The 17,923-nt window shown below is 36.0% G+C and overlaps 1 protein-coding gene across 6 annotated transcripts in view; it reads right to left on the bottom strand.

The window, feature by feature from the left end:
* Positions 1–17,923, bottom strand: part of EDEM3 (ER degradation enhancing alpha-mannosidase like protein 3) — a 96,595-nt gene that overhangs the window by 30,677 nt on the left and 47,995 nt on the right. For 2 of the 6 annotated variants that reach the window (XM_060295386.2, XM_060295384.1), the window contains exons 13-20: positions 17,582–17,706; positions 13,372–13,537; positions 12,965–13,119; positions 11,534–11,690; positions 9,287–9,478; positions 7,812–7,977; positions 5,545–5,730; positions 4,224–4,271 (exon numbers count right to left, since the gene is read on the bottom strand). In XM_060295386.2, coding sequence (XP_060151369.1) covers positions 4,224–4,271; positions 5,545–5,730; positions 7,812–7,977; positions 9,287–9,478; positions 11,534–11,690; positions 12,965–13,119; positions 13,372–13,537; positions 17,582–17,706 — 1,195 coding nt within the window. The remainder of the gene's footprint in view (positions 1–4,223; positions 4,272–5,544; positions 5,731–7,811; positions 7,978–9,286; positions 9,479–11,533; positions 11,691–12,964; positions 13,120–13,371; positions 13,538–17,581; positions 17,707–17,923) is intronic. The other 4 variants (XM_060295394.1, XM_060295392.2, XM_060295398.1 and 1 more) reach the window with 4 other exon arrangements.

Genomic DNA, 17,923 nt, shown 5'->3' with positions numbered 1-17,923 from the left:
AAGCAACCTAAATGTCCATCAATAGATGAATGGATAAAGAAGATGTGGTGTACACACCATTGTAAAGCAATTATACGTCAATAAAGATGTAAAAAAAAAAAAAAGGTGTGGTGTGTGTATACACACACACACACACACACACACACACACAATGGAATATTACTCAGCCATAAAAAAGAAATAATGTCATTTGCAGCAACATGGATGGACCTAGAGATTATCACACTAAGTGAAGTAAGTCAGAGAGAGAAAGACAAATACCATATGATATCACTTAACATGTGGAATCTAAAATACGACACAAATCAACATATCTACAAAACAGAAACAGACTCTCAGACATAGAGAACAGAGTTCTGGTTGCCAAGGGAGAGGGGAGGTGGTGGAGGGAAGGACTGAGAGTTTGGGATTAACATATGCAAACTAGTATATATAGGATGCATAAAGAAACAACAAGGTCCTACTGTATAGCACAGGCAACTATATTCAATATCCTCTGATAAATGATATTGGAAAAGAATATATATATATATATATATAACTCAATCAGTTTGCTGTACAACAGACATTAACACAACATTGTAAATCAGCTATACTTCAATTTAAAAAAGTAACAGTGTAATATAGGAAAAGGAAAGATCAAGTGTATTTTCAGATTGTGTTTTATACTTAAACTCAAAGCAACTCAATTTTTAAAAACACTATCAAGATAAAAGAATTTGATAAGGAGGGTAAAAATAAGTAGGCAAATACAAATAACCAATAAAATACAAATAATGCTAATAAAATACAAATAACCCCAATAAAAGTAGAAGCTACAACACAGAATTAAATTTATTAAGAAATCTTATTGCTTAATACTATAAAATCTCAATGAAAACTTAAAACAAGATCTGATCCAATTTACAGGTAAGTGTATGTTCCTGGATGGAAAGTCAATATTTAACAAAATTTTCCTGTTTACATGTAAGGTGTGCAATTATACAATTCCAAAATGAATCCCAATTCTACTTCTTTTTCTTTTCTTTTGGGACCAGACAGAATTATTTTTAAATTCCTATGGAAGAGTATACATCACAGAGAAGTCAAGAAATTCTGAAAAGTATTAGTGACAGGAGAGTTGCCTTATCAGATAATAAAATTTATTCAAAATAGCAAACTTTTATTATTGGCACAGGAATAAACAGATTAGTGGAAAAGAAGAGCAAGTCCAAAAACAGATCGAATATATAAGAATATCTGATATATAGCAAAGTGGCAACAACCAGCTAAATAAAAATGGCAGTTGGAAAAGTACAAAAAGGAAGAAAGAATCTACCACACCATTACAAATCTTCATTCTAAGGTGCCTGCTGTCACAGTATGGAGTATCATAGTCCTAAGAGTGTAATGACTACATCATTACATTCAGGAATGGTGTATCAGAAACACAGGAAGCAAAAAGAAAAAAAAGAATGAAAAAAATCTCAAGATACCAAAAAAAAAAGAAAAGTACTAAGTTTTAATAATGAGAGGACAAAGGAACCTTGGCAAAGACTTCGAAACTGGATGTTCTACAATCATTCATTCATCCACACAACCAGCATTTACTGAAAGCAAGGAATACAGAGCTGACGCACAGGTAAAGAAGTACAATGTAATATAAATGTCAAAGTATCTGTGCAACCATATTAAGAAGATGTCCATACATTTTATTTATGAAAATAAGAGAAAAGTTCATAGAAAAGATAGCATTTAAAATACTTGGTATTTAGAATGACTGAACGTTTTTAAAGAGGAAAAGGTTGTGGGAGTGGGATAGGGATTAACAAGGCATTTCCAGAAAGACGGAAGAGATGAGCAAATGCAAAAGTGCACGAGAAAACACGCGGTGGTTGGAGAAGAGAAGCTGGGGTAGGTAAGTATTGATTCTGCTAATGTTTCAGTTGCCCCTTTCCAGGCAAAGATGCCATCTGTTTGCATACTAGATTTGTCTCCTCAGAATCAAATTCCTTCCAATAGCAATCTAAGTTCTACAGATCAACCAAAGGACAGATTCACTGCAATCAAGTTGAGTGGAGGATAATCTTAGGAAAAGTAACACTGCCACACTTAAATCTTGAGCAGTTCAAACCATGAGACCTTTCTTTTATTTCCTGTTTTCTCTGTCTGCCTCTTTACCAGACAGACACAAATATAGGAGTAGCCCTGAGAATATCTGTCTATAGCTCTTAAGGCATTGGAATTCTACACTATAAACTATAAGTATGACAATGTATTGAAATTTTTAAATGCTGATGTTTTTTTCCCCATTGAGAAATACTACTGGGAAAAGTCAATTGAATCTCAATTGTAAATTGTTTCAATTTGGATCTAAGGGTAAACAACACAGTGTCCTTTGTTTGTGGGCACAGGGTGGGAATTATTATTAAGTACCTTTACAAATTCTTGAAATTTTGGAAACGGACACATGACAGACACGATATTAACACTCCTATGGATAACTTAATTTTTAGAAGTGTGACTGGTTTGATCTGAGGAAGCAGCATTTCCACTTGATAAATTACTAATGCTTTATTTCGGAAGAAGAATGTGTAGTAAGTTATCTGGACATTTTTGCTAGCAGATAGGACTGTTGCAGATACTTCTATATTAATAGCTGGGACTTATCAGAATTAGAAGGTGGGAGTAGGGGCTTGTTCTGGGGTTTCTGTTTTCTGTCTTAATACGTGGGAAGAATGCCTCAATCAAAACTGTGTGACTTTTTAAGGGAAATACGTATCTGTGGAATGAGACTTTTAGAAAAGCCAATCTGGATGACATGTGATCGTTCGGATTTAAGGCTGCTATGATTTGGTGTACTTATATAATCCCACCTAGTACCCCTGATGGCACAATACGGCCAGATACAGAGCTAGGAGATAAAAAAAAGAGGGGCGTGGGGTGCCTTCTTAGTCTTGTTTAGTGTTTCTCAAAGTATAGCTGTGGGCAATTAACTGGGATGCTTGTTTAAAATTTCAGATTCTGATCCCCCACTTTCAGAGAGTCTGATTCAATACTCTGGAGTAGGACTCAGGAATCTACACTTTTAACTCCTACATCAGCTGATTCTGATGCAGAAGAGAAACACTGATGCATGCAGTAATGGCAAAGGACAAATTAATGATAACCACTACAGACGTTAACTTAGAGTATTTTCCTAAGTGAATAAAGCAGTTGATTTAATAAAACTATTATCATTGACTTTAGTTACACTGATAAATATTAACAATTATACTATAACTCATTGCTGATAGTTAATAATGCCGTACAGTTCTTTAAAAAGCTATACCAAAAGGGCAATTTTTCAAGACTTTTTGTCAAAATATCACTCTATAACAGAAATACAGTTCAAAAAATTGACTATCAAAACTTAAAAATATATATATATAATTTAAATAAAGCCCTTTTATTTCAAGGTCCTTAAGGGAATACTGTTACGCTGTTCAGACTTTTTTTAAACAGTAGAACTGATCTTTTTTCATAATTTTTCTCTGGTATAAGAAGCACATGCTTTACCAGTCTTCCAGTCCTCACCCCACACACTCCTACACATATACGGGTTTTTTAAACAAGTCGCTCTTTTAAATATTTTACACTGCATTCAAATAAAAAGTAATCAAAAATAACACATGCCACACAACGTCTTTGTTAGAGTGACTCTTGCATTGGTATGGACTACTGAATTCACCTATTAGATATTTCATTTATACATACATAAACTGATTTATAGATCAATAAAGAATCATGATTATGGGGGCTTCCCTGGTGGCGCAGTGGTTGAGAATCTGCCTGCCAATGCAGGGGACACGGGTTCGAGCCCTGGTCTGGGAAGATCCCACATGCCGCGGAGCAACTAAGCCCATGCACCACAACTACTGAGCCTGAGCATCTGGAGCCTGTGCTCCGCAACAAGAGAGACCGCGACAGTGAAAGGCCCGTGCACCGTGATGAAGAGTAGCTCACCGCAACTAGAGAAAAGCCCTTGCACAGAAACGAAGACCCAACACAGCCATAAATAAATAAATAAATAAAGAAGAATCATCATTATGGGACAGCTGACTAGACATGAAAATAATCTAATTACTTTAAACCAGATATTATCATGGTAGCCACTGAAATATATATATGTGCACACACGTGTGTATATACATGTATATATACACATATATATATGTAATTTAAGGCTTATTAAAGATACTTACTACTATTAATAATGTAGCTTGGAATCATTTTACCTTTTAATATTGCTGCTGAAATTCCAATGGTAGCACAAAATAGGGGGGAAAAAAGCAAAGGCATTAAAGAGTTATATGGAATAATATTTTGCCTGTGTTTGACGTGCTTAAATGCATGTATATAGGAAAGAAGATCTGAGTTGGAAAAAAGGGCTCAGAAAAAAAAAAAAACAGGCACATAGGCGGATTTAAGAAGATCAGAAATCCTTTCTACTGTTTCTATTTATACATCCTTACATACATCCTACTCACTCCACAGTCCTTAAATAGTTGACATCTCAATGAATCTCAAAGAATAAAGCAATACAAGAAGACAAAACACTAATTTGGCTAGCACTAGATTATTGCTAAACTTTTTTTTTTTTATTGTTCCACTTGGAAGATATACTGAATTGAAATGAATAAGTTTCCTACCTATCTACCAAGCAAACATCCCAACATCAACAACCCTGTGCAGATTATACAACTTTACCCATTTAAGGGGGGGTGGGAGGAGTACTGCTCTCTCTATAGGTATCTCCAGTGGATAAGAAAGACTGCTGTTATAAGCAGGATTTCAGTCTATATCTGATGGTTCACTTTCCCTCATTTCTCCTCTATTCCTAGATGTGAAACTATGAAAGAATACTAGTTAAGACCTTGCATTTATACAGCAATTTGGGTTTCAAAGAGCTTTCAAGTTACTAACAAACATTTTGGCCTAGAGAGGACTATATCATGAATTAAGGCATGCTATCTTGTTCTTCAGGCATCAGCCATGTATAACTCTTGTAACTTATAAATACCTATGTGATGAACTTGGATCTCAATGGAAAGAAGCTGCTAGATTTCTATTGCCTTCATCAAGACAGTGGTCATTTGATTATAGGTGGCCTGGTAAAACCCCACTACTATTATATTGTATACAACACCCTTCTATACAATCTCTTATTATTCCTTATTAAAAAAATAGAAGATGTAGTATCAGTGAAATTGAATGGTGAACATCTGTGGATATTAAAAATGACTCAGTGTAATCTCTTGTATTTTTATCACTGGGCAGAATTATAGCAAAAATTATAAATTACATACAAAAATATAATTCTAGAAACATTCTAACTCAGCGAACAAAGCAAAATAAACATTTTACTACCCTTTTTTCCAAAAGAAAAATATATTTTGAAACCATCTTCTAAAAAGTTTACTTCTTTTAACCAGTGAACCATAAATAATCTTTTTGTAACTCATTTTTGTTATCAAGTTAGGAAAATTAATGCTAAGCTGAATACAAATGATTTTTTACCCTTACCTCGATCTTTTGCTTTGTCAGAAAGGAGGACCTCTACCTCCTCATATTCCCGGATGGCGTCCAATATGATACTTCCTTCTTTACTGAATAAGAACAGCATGGGAATTGTGATGTCATCTGTGTCCTTTCCATCACCTGCCATCTGGAACAGAGGGGCAGTATCACTGCTGCTCCCCTCATTGTCATCTAGCCAGAAAATGAATACAGCAAACATAAAAACGTTCATCCATTAAAAAGGTCTAGCTACCAATCTTTACTGTTGTTTACCTGTTGACAGCATTAATTTTCTGCATCAAGAACCACAGAAACACTCATACTTTTGGGGCCCACTAATTCTACTCCTAGAAATCTATCCTGAGGAAATAATTCAAAAGAAGCAAAATGATCTATGCCTGAAAAAGTTTACTGGAGTGCTTTTTGTAACTGTCAACAACTGTAAACTATTATAAGTAAATTATAACGAACTACCTGAGGGAACACACAGAAAAACAAAATGTTATTATTACATAAAAAAAGTAGAACACAAAATTCTAGGATTATGACTATAAAGATTTCACATGCTTATGAAAAAGCCTAAAAATGGAAAAATTCAAAGACTTGAATTACAATGATAGAACTATGAAATTTTATTGTTGTTTAGGATTTCTTCGAATGGCATTATATTGTTTTACCAAACTACAAATTGACAGTTCTTTTTAAGATACTGTGCACAAGGAATAATTATGACTATACTGTTTTTTCCTCTGTAAGTTGAATGAAACACTATTGTTACTTTATGCCGGCTAAATAATAGGAGTACGACTGCTAAATACTGTTTTACTGGTGATGCCAGTTATGTCCAGCCCTAATCTTACATGCCAGTCTCCCTGGAGAACTTGCCCATCCCTTCACAGACGGCTTGCGTGGATAGGCCCTTCTAAGTGGAGAATACCATGTAGAACCCATCCCCTTAGCAGTAACTGACTAGACAAAGGATGGTTACCTGACCTTCAGTCTCTCTGCTGCTTGTCACTGTTACAACCACTCAACTCCACCACTGTAGCTTGAAAGTGGCTATAGATGACATGGAAACAAACTGACATGCTGTGTTCTGGAAAACTTTCATTTACAAAAACAGGCAGTGAGCTGAACCTGGCTTGCAGGCTGTAGTTTGCCAACCACTCATTTAAGTTATGAAGCAGAATTTCTCCTAATACTTACTTAGACTAATGAAATTCATGCATTCATTAAATTAACACTGGCGTGCCGATATGAGATAAGCAAATGGCATAGTAAACAATGTTTCACTGAAATAAATCCTACTGTTTTATTTTAAATCTCTTAATGTTTATTTACCCTGAGTTCAAAAAGGAAATCTATCCTAATTAGAAAGAACAAATTCAAAATGGAGTTCCCCTGGGAGACAATCTATACAGAAGAACTAACTTCACAAATAGGATGTGACCTCAGGTTTTCCAGTTCTTTCTGAATGTAAACTCATATTTACTTAAAGCATAGAAAAATTTATATTTTCCCTGATAGTCATGCCCTGCTTGTCACGATATCAGTGATTTTTCTGTGGAAAATGAAAAGGCAAACACACTGGTTGAAATACATGCGTAAAATAATTTGAAGTTTGTAATTTCAGTGGAAAAAGACCCAAGGAGATAAAAACTTGCTAGCAACTAGTGCTTATACCCATGATATGTCAGTTATTTTAGGAAATTTTATGTATACTATCTTCAAACCTTACAACCACCTAAAAGATATTTATTACCATTTTCACTGGAGCTAAAAAATACGCTATGGAATAAACAGATAAAGAAACTAAAGCTGGGCCAAGGTTACACCATGATTTTGTGGTAGAGCCAGGAACTACAACCCCACGTGTCTGACTCCACAGCTGGCACCTATGTGGAGTCATGGATACTTTCAGTGACTCCCCACTGGAGGTGGCAGGGTGTAATTCTTGCTCCTAGGGGGCTTTGGATCTCATGGGCCCATTTTTTTATCCGTGGTATTGGGTGTTTTTAGCACTCACTCCTACTGCACCTTCACACCGGACCCCAAGTACTTTTATTGGCATTAATATACAGAAACCCAAATCTAGACTTTCAAACAAGATATGAGATATATACACATTCTTAAGAGAGTTATTGGATTACCTATCCATTATGCCAGCTAGTGAAGTAAAAATAATGCCAAACTCTGATAAAAGTTTGGAAAATGAAAGGAAAAATCCTAAAAATTATGTCTTAGTCAACACAATGACATGGAGGCTTACTTACCAATAACAATGCCACCAATGGCTCCAGCATTCTGGATGTTGCGTGCCTTTTCTGCAAACATGCACTGTCCTCTTTGTATCAAAGCAATCTTTCCCATCACTGCCTCAGGGTTAGTAAGCTCTGAACAACCATTGTACGGTTTACTGCTTGCAACAAATCCTCTTGTCTGGCAGAAATAAAAGTAACTTAAGTAATCTTTTATCTTCTCCAATCACTACCTAGTCATTAAAATTCAATATCTAGAGCTTTAAGTAGACCTCACTTCTTTTCTAATGATAACATATACAATATATATTTAGCATAAATTTTTGTTTTGAACAGTTTGTATATTATAGTACCCAACCAATATTTCTACTGTGCTTTGCAGTTTATGAAGCATTTTTACGTAAATTACTAAACCAGATCTTTATAATGACTCTGAGTGAAGTAATACAGATGATATTTCCATTTTACGTATGGGAAAACGGAGATTCAGTTTACATAATTTGCTCAAAGTCACTATGTTAGTAAGTGGTAAAGTTGGAACCTCAGGCTGACTCACTACGTACCCATACCTACACTTACAAGAAGCTGGGAACCATTTTTAAACCATCACTGGTAACAGGAAAAATTTTTGAAAAGAGGGGAAAAATGGATTTAATCTACATGAATCTGCAAGCAGTTCTTCTTCCTAGAAAAATTAAATCCACCAGAGAACTGATTTTAAAGATGTGAGTGTAAAGATGTTTTAAGACCCTTCTCTCTCTTAGAAGGTAAACTCCATGAGGGCATAAATCTTCACTGGTTTTTGTAAACTTGATACATAGCAAATATCTAAAATACTACCTAGAATAAGAGTTATTGAATAAATGAATCAACTATAAACCTACATAGCTTTAAAATATACACTAGAAAAAGTTTAAATTGGGGGTAACAGAGTTCAAAGGCCACTGGCTTTAGATGATCAGAATACTTGGGTTCTGGTCTAGTGGCTAGCTTTGCTACCAGTTAGTCAGACAGTTGAACCTGTGAACTTCATTTCCTACAGTAAAACTAATAGGATAGACTAGCTTAATGGCCTTCCAAATTTGCTCAGTGGAACCTCAGTGTCTGATGCTCTCCACAGCCACTTGTCCGGAAGCACCTCTGCTTTAGCTGTTCCCTACATTAAGCCTCTGAGTTAGATTTTTGTTCAAAGAAAGGTTTCAGTAGTTAAAAAGTTTGAAAACCATTTTTAGATAAGTTAAAGGCATTGAATTAGAGAACAATATCTGAACATTTTAAGTAAAATTCTATAACCATACTGCATACATAAATTATGACTCAATATTTTCAAGATACACTTTTAATTTTAATCTACTTTAATCTGGGAGATTAAATATTTAGGTGTTTTAAATAAGTTAAAACTACTAAATTAGAAAAGAGACTAAGAAATTAGACAATACTTAAATAATACTTGAGTTCAATTTCAACAAGCATATTATAGGTGTACATACCTCTTTATGTTTAGACAGATCTAGCCCAAACTGAGCTGGACCAGCAGTTAACACTACCCGGCCAAAAAATGGGTGAGAAACAATTTGTACAGCTCGTGGAGGCAGCTGCTGCTCTTTTTGTTGTTGACTTGACAATTCAATCATCTCCTGCATAAACCTCAACCCATCTTCCGCGTCAATTGAACTAGCAGCCTAGGAAAGAAACAAATTAATTTTATCCTTTCTTTCTGGAAACTTTCAACTTTTTGATTTCTTAAATACTACTGCACTATAGTTTTCTACTCTAAAATTTATCCTATCAGTTTTGGTCTCTACCAAATGTTTATGGCCTTATTTGTTCTCAAAAATATTACTTCTGGAAATATTTTCTGAATATAACATCTGTAATTGTTATTAATGTCTCTTTCATTGTCCTATAAACCACTTTTGGTACAAATTGAGAAGTGCACTTCCACTAAATGCTCACTTTGCTTGTTCTCTCCTCTGGTTGCCCTTTTAAGAAATAAACCTCATAACTGACCCATATTCCCCACCTTCTTCGAAATTATGAACCAACAACCAGATTAAATTCAAAACATAAGTATCAGGCACCTATTACATCTCAGTACTTGACTAGGCACTAGGGACATAATCTTTTACTTTAAGAAGTTTGTATCTAGAGGAGAGAGACATGTAAAATTAGCTATGAAAAAATTTCTCGAGTGGGAAAGTGGACTAGTAACATAGACAAAGGAAGGACTGATTCTGTCAGTGTGTATCTGGGAAATATTTGGAATGATTCAAATTGAATCTTAATAGAGGAAAAGTTGAAGAGTGCCTGACTACAGGAGGAAAAGGATGAATTCCTAACACCTTATAGAAAAAGTCAATGGAACCTGACAAGGGATAGAGGATAGAGGAGAATGGAAAGGAGCTGGGAGAAAGAAATGCAAGCCCATTCTGAGATTTCTAGTTTTGGTGACTTAGAGAATGATGATAGGGTTGACTGAGATGGAGAACGAAAGGGCAGAGAGACAGACTGTAGTGGGAGCAGGGAGAGAGAACAGGTTTGGACAGATTGAGATTGAGATGCAGAAATGTATGACAGGTAGATTATAGCTGGGTTTAAAAAGTAAAGTAAAGTTGGGTTTAAGAAGTAAAGTAAAATCAGGATTACATACATGTATCACGTGTACAAAGATGACAGCAGAGCCTGTAGAAATAGATGACACTATTGAAGAAGAGTATAGTAAGAAAAACATACGATCCAGATTCTTTGGTAGTGCCTACACTGAGTCGTGCCGAGAAGAGCTGCAAAGGAATCTACAAAATATTGCACAGAGTATTTGGAAAGGTGTTGCTGGAATACCCTGGAAGCCAAGAAAGGGGTAGGTTTTAAAAAGAGGCCAGCCAATAGTTACATAAAAGTTCAATCAGAGGAGGACTAAGGGGCTACTGGCTGGCAATTATGTCACTGGTGACCCATGTGAAAGCAATGTCATCAGGGATGTCATTCCCACCGCTGGGGAGTGAGGATGAGTGAAACATAAGGAAGCAGACAGAGTCTTGTTAGGGAAGGAGGGATGACGTGGCAAGAATAGGGATGAGACAGAAACCTGAGGGGAAGGCAAAGTGAGGAGAAGGCAAGGTGGTGGGAAGGCTGAATCCGAGATTATGGGGTATCCGAATATGGTTCTACGTTGAAATTATTTCTCAAACTGTAGTTTTCTCAGAATTAATGCAGTAATAAGGTGAATAATTTAAAGCCCTCGGGTTATGAAAGCTTTTAAAGCAAAAATCAATAAAAATTTCCCAAAGAGGTATGTTATGTTTCCTAGGCATAGATAAATAAATGCATATTTTGATTTCTATAATGAATAAAAGTATTTAAATTCAGCTCTTTGGAAACTAAAATAGTATAAAATAGAGATATAAATATTAAAATGAATTATTAGCTTTTAAGATTATGTTCTAAATAAAATAGTGGAAAGACAAGCGACTGAGAAACAGAAAACTTAGATCTGAGTCCTATATTTGACCATATTAACGTAAGCAAATTACTCAACCTACTTGTGACTTGATTGATTTATACTACAAAGGGGTTGAATCAGATGGCTTTCCAAAATACTTCCAAGTCCTAAAATTCTGATACTCTGACTTTAAACCACACACTGAAGGTTTTTAAAAAGCCAAATGTCATTATCTTATTAAAGCTACTGAGACCAAAGAGGACAGAGATGGTAGCTAATTAGTACAGCAATGTCTTACTTGGATTGCATGTTGAACCAACTGGACTCTCCCATCTTTGAGGTGAATCAAACTCACCCCCATCTTCTTCAAGATTTCTAAATGCTCAGGGTTAGTGGCCATGAAATCTCTGGCTCTCAGAGGGGGTTTAGCTCCACTCCTGAAACTCTCCTCTCTGCTAAAAGTAATTATAGGCAAGGCTTAAAAAAACCCACAAGTCAGAATTGGGAAAAAAAGCATAAGGCAAACAAATTGCTAGTTTTAAACTAGTGAAAAATGGAATAACTAGAAAGAGTTACTTACCTACATATAACTTAGGTTTTTAATAAGTGGTATAGCTTTCAAATATATTTTACAGTTACAAAAGCTTGTATATTATCTATAAGGCAGTATTAATCAACAGCATTACAATTATTTGAAGGTACACAATAGGTTGGCTTAGAGATTTATTACTATTTATTTCTCCCTCAAAAATCAGATGTTGGGGCTTCCCTGGTTGCGCAGTGGTTGGGAGTCTGCCTGCCTATGCAGGGGACCGGGTTCCTCCGGTCCAGGAGGATCCCACATGCCGCGGAGCGGCTAGGCCCATGAGCCATGGCTGCTGAGCCTGCGCGTCCGGAGCCTGTGCTCCGCAGTGGGAGAGGCCACAACGGTGAGAGGCCCGCGTAACGCAAAAAAAACACAACCCCCCCCCCCAAAAAAAACAGATGTTTCTCTCAATATTTTAAAAGCAAAACAATACTTATGTCAGTGAACAATAACATTCACTTAAGAAAAATAATTTTTTAAAATTTCCTAGTAATGGTTTTTCTAATGTAACTATTTGGAAGAAAATGCACTCATTAAGGCAAAAACTTTATTCAACAACCAAGAATAAGTACCTCGTCAAAAAAGTCAAATCAAAACACTGTTATTTTTCCTATACAGAAACTACGATGAAAGGAAAAATATTTTCTACATATATAAAACGTGGAAATATTTGATGAAACTGTTGTGTAAAAATGTGCTCTGGATCTAGAGGGGTGGGATAGGGAGGGTGGGAGGGAGATGCAAGAGGGAGGAGACATGGGGATATATGTATATGTATAGCTGATTCACTTTGTTATAAAGCAGAAACTAACACACCATTGTAAAGCAATTATCCTCCAATAAAGATGTTAAAAAAAAATGTGCTGTGGAAGTTACAAACTATCATACGCTGCCATTATTACTTGGTTCATTAAACAAAAGATACACAGAAAATTTCCATAATAATAAAAAGACATTACTGCAGAATAAACTTTGCTATCTAACTTTACTCACCAATTTTTAATTTTAATCAGTGATAAGTACATACTCAACATTTTTTAAATCTAAATGAATGTCTTCTTGGCTGTTATATGTTCCTTACATTCTCTGTCATTTACTAAGAATTAATTTTGATATTAACAAATATAAAATAAGACATCTTACACTCTGATGATGCCTCTAGGACAGCTCTTGTCCACCACATTTTTCAAGGGTTCACGAATGCTCTGAGCATACAGTGGGTCATTAGGGAAGAGAATCTGAGTGTTTGGACAAGTCCAATCAAAATTACTGTCATCCAGTTCTGTATATTCTGAAGTCTAAAAATATAAAAGAATGTTATGTAAATAATTATTTTACTTTATAGTTTGTTCAAAGGAAACATTAAGTGAAATGTAAGTATACACAGGATGTAATACAAGAAAACAAAATAAGAAAACATCAAGGGTACTTCTCCTACCACACTATATTTATAGAATTCTAGTCATGGATTACTTTTTCCTTGGAAAAACAAAACAAACACACAGGAGTAAAAAAGAGAGTAAGACATTTAGTTGAAAAACATAACCTACTGTGTTTTTTTTAGAGATTCTTTGATTTGTAGTAGAGAGCCAAAGAGGTAACAGATGAGCTTCTGTTGTAAAAATGTAATCTTCTATGTCAAAAATAACGTCTTCTTTATCCGCGAATAACAGGTAAAGATATTTAAACATTTCGGCCAAGAAGAAGGAATCCATTCTAAAATAAAAGGTTACAAATAAATCTAAGAACATAAAAATATCCAAATGTCAACTATCTGAAAGCCACAGAATCAAGGTCAATAAACCTGTCTACACCAGTACAGACATCCAAAGAACTATAGAATGTATCTATCCCCTGGTGGTAATAGCCTTGACTCCAAGCATATTCCAAGGAAATGAAAAAGACCAGAAGGGCTGCCTACCACACAGGTGCACTAAATCTTGTCAATACTGCAGACAAGGTTTTTCTATGGACCTTCTGAGGGAGTTTTCCATTTCTTCTACAGGGAACCAATAGCAGGGAGGTAACACAGATGATCTTTACTACTGAGGACCATATAAGAATCTTCAATTAATATTAATTGAACTGGATAAAGTAATACGATTTTGATGCAGCCATTTAAGTGATAATCAAGAAGGCTTAAAAGTAATCATTTACAAAAAGTTACATGAAAAAAGTACAACACAAAATCACATGGACTATGATGATAACTTTGTAAACATTTAAATACCTGCCCAGTGTGACTTTACAAATGATTTAATGTTGTAACGTTTTAATAAACACTTTAAAGGAAAGCTTTTATAAAAAGTATAGGAAAAGAGCACAGTCGTTAGATGGAGTTACAATAACAAGGAATTTAATTATATGTGCTACTTCCCAAAGCATCCTAGCTTTTAGCAGTTACTAGACAGGCTGCATAGTTTCGTAACTGGCCAAGCACAATTCCTGGCACACAGCTGGCACTTGATAAATGTTTGCGAATGCAAGTTTAAACAGCATTACTAAAGAATGAACTGGAGAGGCAGCTGGACATAGCGGTAAAGAGCTGGGGCTTTGGAAATAGAAAAGAACTTCTGATGACGAGCTATGTGACCAAGGGGGATATTATAAAAGGACTGTGAGCTTCAGTTTATTCTGAAAGGACATAATAACAATACATGCCTAACAGTGGTGCAAAGACTAAATGACATACTATAACGTCAACTATTTAGCATAGCACCCGGCATGCGTATGAGCTCAAAAACAGCGCTATCATTATTTTTCCCAGACATAAATGATGTTTTATTTTGGAACAACAACTGTAATGTTTCAACACTTCTTTGAACATTTTGGATGTTAATCATTTTATAACGGATAAAATACTTCCCTGTCAATCCGCAATACACTTACGGTAATTTAACTTTTTCTGGAGGACTGACGGTTATTACCATAAGCAAATGTTAGCTTAAGAACTGTAAACTGATGTGCAAGATTTTGATTTTTGGCAAATTCCACAAGTGATTCTGAAACAGATGATTTGTAAATGTTTAGAAAAGACTAGAGACGTGGTAAGATCACTGCAGTATGAGTTGGGTAGAGCTAGCAAGTTTGGGTATCGTATCACATAATCTATTTTGTACTTTAAAACCATAAATATGTACACAAATGCAAACACACAGGCATGAAAAATGTCTGGAAGACTGTTTCTAAAACTGCCAACAGTGATTATCTTAGGATGGCAAGTAGGGAAAGTATCGTAGGGAAGATTTTCATATTTTTTTTGCCATTTAAATTCTTTAACTGATCATTTATTATAAGAAAAATACAGATATTTCTTTTTTGAAAACTGTGTGTGGGGGGCCAGGGAATGGAGACACTGGTGAGCCAGACAACAGCACTGGTAGCTCCGTAGGGGAACAAGCAACCAAATGCAAAGAGCATTACATGGAAAATTTTAAGGCATAATTATCTAAACCCCAGATCCCTGAAAACAGTAATTTAGCTAATACATTAGATGACTGAGATGAAATTTAAGCCTTCTTTTTGGTCTAGAAACGCATACACACACAAAAAAAACCCCAACAAAATGAAATTTTGCTGGGATGAGTATTAAGTTCTAAGTTTGCACTTTCAAAAAATCAATCAGTTTCTTAAGAGCAGGGTAGAGAACACCCATTTGTCAGCAAGTCATTGTCAAGTATCTGAGGTCAACTGGCCATAAGTTCACTGTCTGTTAAACGTAAGAAAGCTGCTAAAGCACATCCAAGAACGTGGTCAGACAAGGATTAGGAGTTCTCAACCTTTTGTTGGGCCAACTGCATGGGAGAGACGCAACACTACCACGAGGAACAGTGAGCAGACCCAGTGGTGATCCTCAGGTGGAGAAAGGCTGTAAGCCCACCAGCCCCTCAGAAGATGACCCGTCTTGCGCCTGGACCCAGACGGCAACAGCGCTGCTGCACCAAGTGCACCTCGGGCATCGTTAACTCTGGGCATGATGCTTCAAGGGGCACTCTGCACACTGGACTGCGCAACCGGAGTGCGGCACGGGCCGTCAGAGATCCAGAAACAGCGCCGCGGGAGGGACACTCAGCAGGAGGAAGAGGAAGGAGGCTGAATTTAGAAACACGGAACTCTGAACAGAGCAAATCATGTCTTCCTCTGTAATTCCTCCACCTGCTACGTTTCCTTCTGCTCTAGCGCTCGTCACGTGGCTGTGATTACTTCTTTACATACCTATCTTCTTCACTGACCATAAGTCACAGGCGGGCAGGGACTGATTCTAATTTATCTTTTCATCCTCTTACCCAAGTGCAGCGTCTGGCGCACAGCGGGCGATTAATTTACTGTTCCTTGAATGAGCTACCAGTAGAGCATATAGTCAAAAGCCTATCTGCCTTGATTAGAATTAACCTTACTAACTGTGTGACCTCAGGCAAGCTCCCCAACTCCCTGTGCCTTGGTTTCTTCATCTATAAAATGAAGATAATAATAGAAATTATACTTCAGAGGGTGGCTGTAAAGGATCAAATGAATTAAACATAGAAAGTGCTTAATTAGAAGAGTGCCTGAAATGTAGGAAGCAGCCAGTAAATGTTACAGATAAATACAAAAGCTATCTGCTTTCATTTCTTGCTGTTTTCTGTGTGTCTGCTTCCAGAAACCTATCCATTTCTTATCAGCTGTGGTCGGGGAAGGAGGTCCCAAGCCTAATTAACTATTATCTAAATGCTCCAAGAGAAGGACTGAGGGTCAATTCTGTGAGTAGATAATGAGTGTTGTATTTCACCTGTCCCTAGTTCCTCTGCCGGAAACTCCTTTTACTACTTTCCTTTTTCTAGTTTTCTAGTCCTGATCCTTCAGGACACAGGACGCTCAAGTGACTGTCATATCCCAATCTGCATTTCACGTCCCTTTAGTATGTTTCATAGCACATATGCAATGCTTTAAAGCCTGTTTATCTGCCTGCCCCCGTGATTCAATGATAGAAAAGACATGTCTTTTTATCTTTAATCTTCAAAACCTAGTATAACTCTGGCACATAAGACACCTCAGTAAATATTTGTGGAATGAACACTTGCTAACCAAATGAACAAACTTTAGTGTTCATTTAGAAATGTGTTGCTATGTTCTGGACAGTTAAAATAACAGAACCAAATGATCTCAGAATAAGTGGAATGTTAGTGAATATCGTATTAACCAAAGGGTGCTTTTCATATCTTGAATATTCCATGTCGACTACATCTATCCAGTATCCAATGAAATAGAAACTGCCACTGGGCCTCCCCAGCTCTCCAAATCAGCAACACAATAAGAATATACACATTAACCACGACAACAGAATAAGAATATACACATTAACCACGATATTGCTTTTGAGGAATTCTTGACTGAACAGGAATCATAATCCAGATCATTAGTCATCATCTTGATAATTTCTAACATTTTACATAATATAAAAAACTATTAACAAAGAAGAAAACTCCAACTTTCCTAAAACTCCAAAGACCAAGGTTCTGAAGTTTAACAATCATTTATTCATCTATTTAAAAATCATTTGAGCACCAACTATATGCCACGCACCATGGTAAAAACACAGACTTTTCAAACAATTTAAAATAAGCCTATTCAAGAGAGTTTAAAAAATAAGCACAATGAACTAAGGTTTGCATCTTCAAATACCCTTTGTAAAAGCATTAAGCTGATCTGAAATCTGACTCATAATATTTTGTGTTGTTTCAGAGTTACCCTGAGGAAAGGGGAGGTTAGGAATTGTTTTACCTGTCCTCATGACTTCCAGTACGAACATCCTTCATGGCAGCAAATCCGCAAGGCACTCTAGCATATTTATTTAAATTTTCAATAAGTGTTTTCCCTACTTCAAGGTAGTAAGGATCTCCTGTAGCCTATTAAAAAGGAGAATATATGTATACATATACATAGCTTACATAGTACCATATAACCATTTATTTATCAAATATTTATTGAGTACCTACCAGGTGCCAGGCATTATATCAGGCACTAGAACACATGTTACATAGAACCTAGCTCTGAAAGTAAGTCATGGATCTGCTTTATGAATTTCTTAAATACACAGCTGGAAAGCTGCACAACTGTACATCT

Source organism: Globicephala melas, chromosome 1 (assembly GCF_963455315.2).
Source record: "Globicephala melas chromosome 1, mGloMel1.2, whole genome shotgun sequence".
In the NCBI taxonomy this organism is placed as follows: domain Eukaryota; kingdom Metazoa; phylum Chordata; class Mammalia; order Artiodactyla; family Delphinidae; genus Globicephala; species Globicephala melas.
The sequence above is the reverse complement of the archived record's forward strand: the minus strand, read 5'-3'. Positions and strand labels throughout refer to the sequence as shown.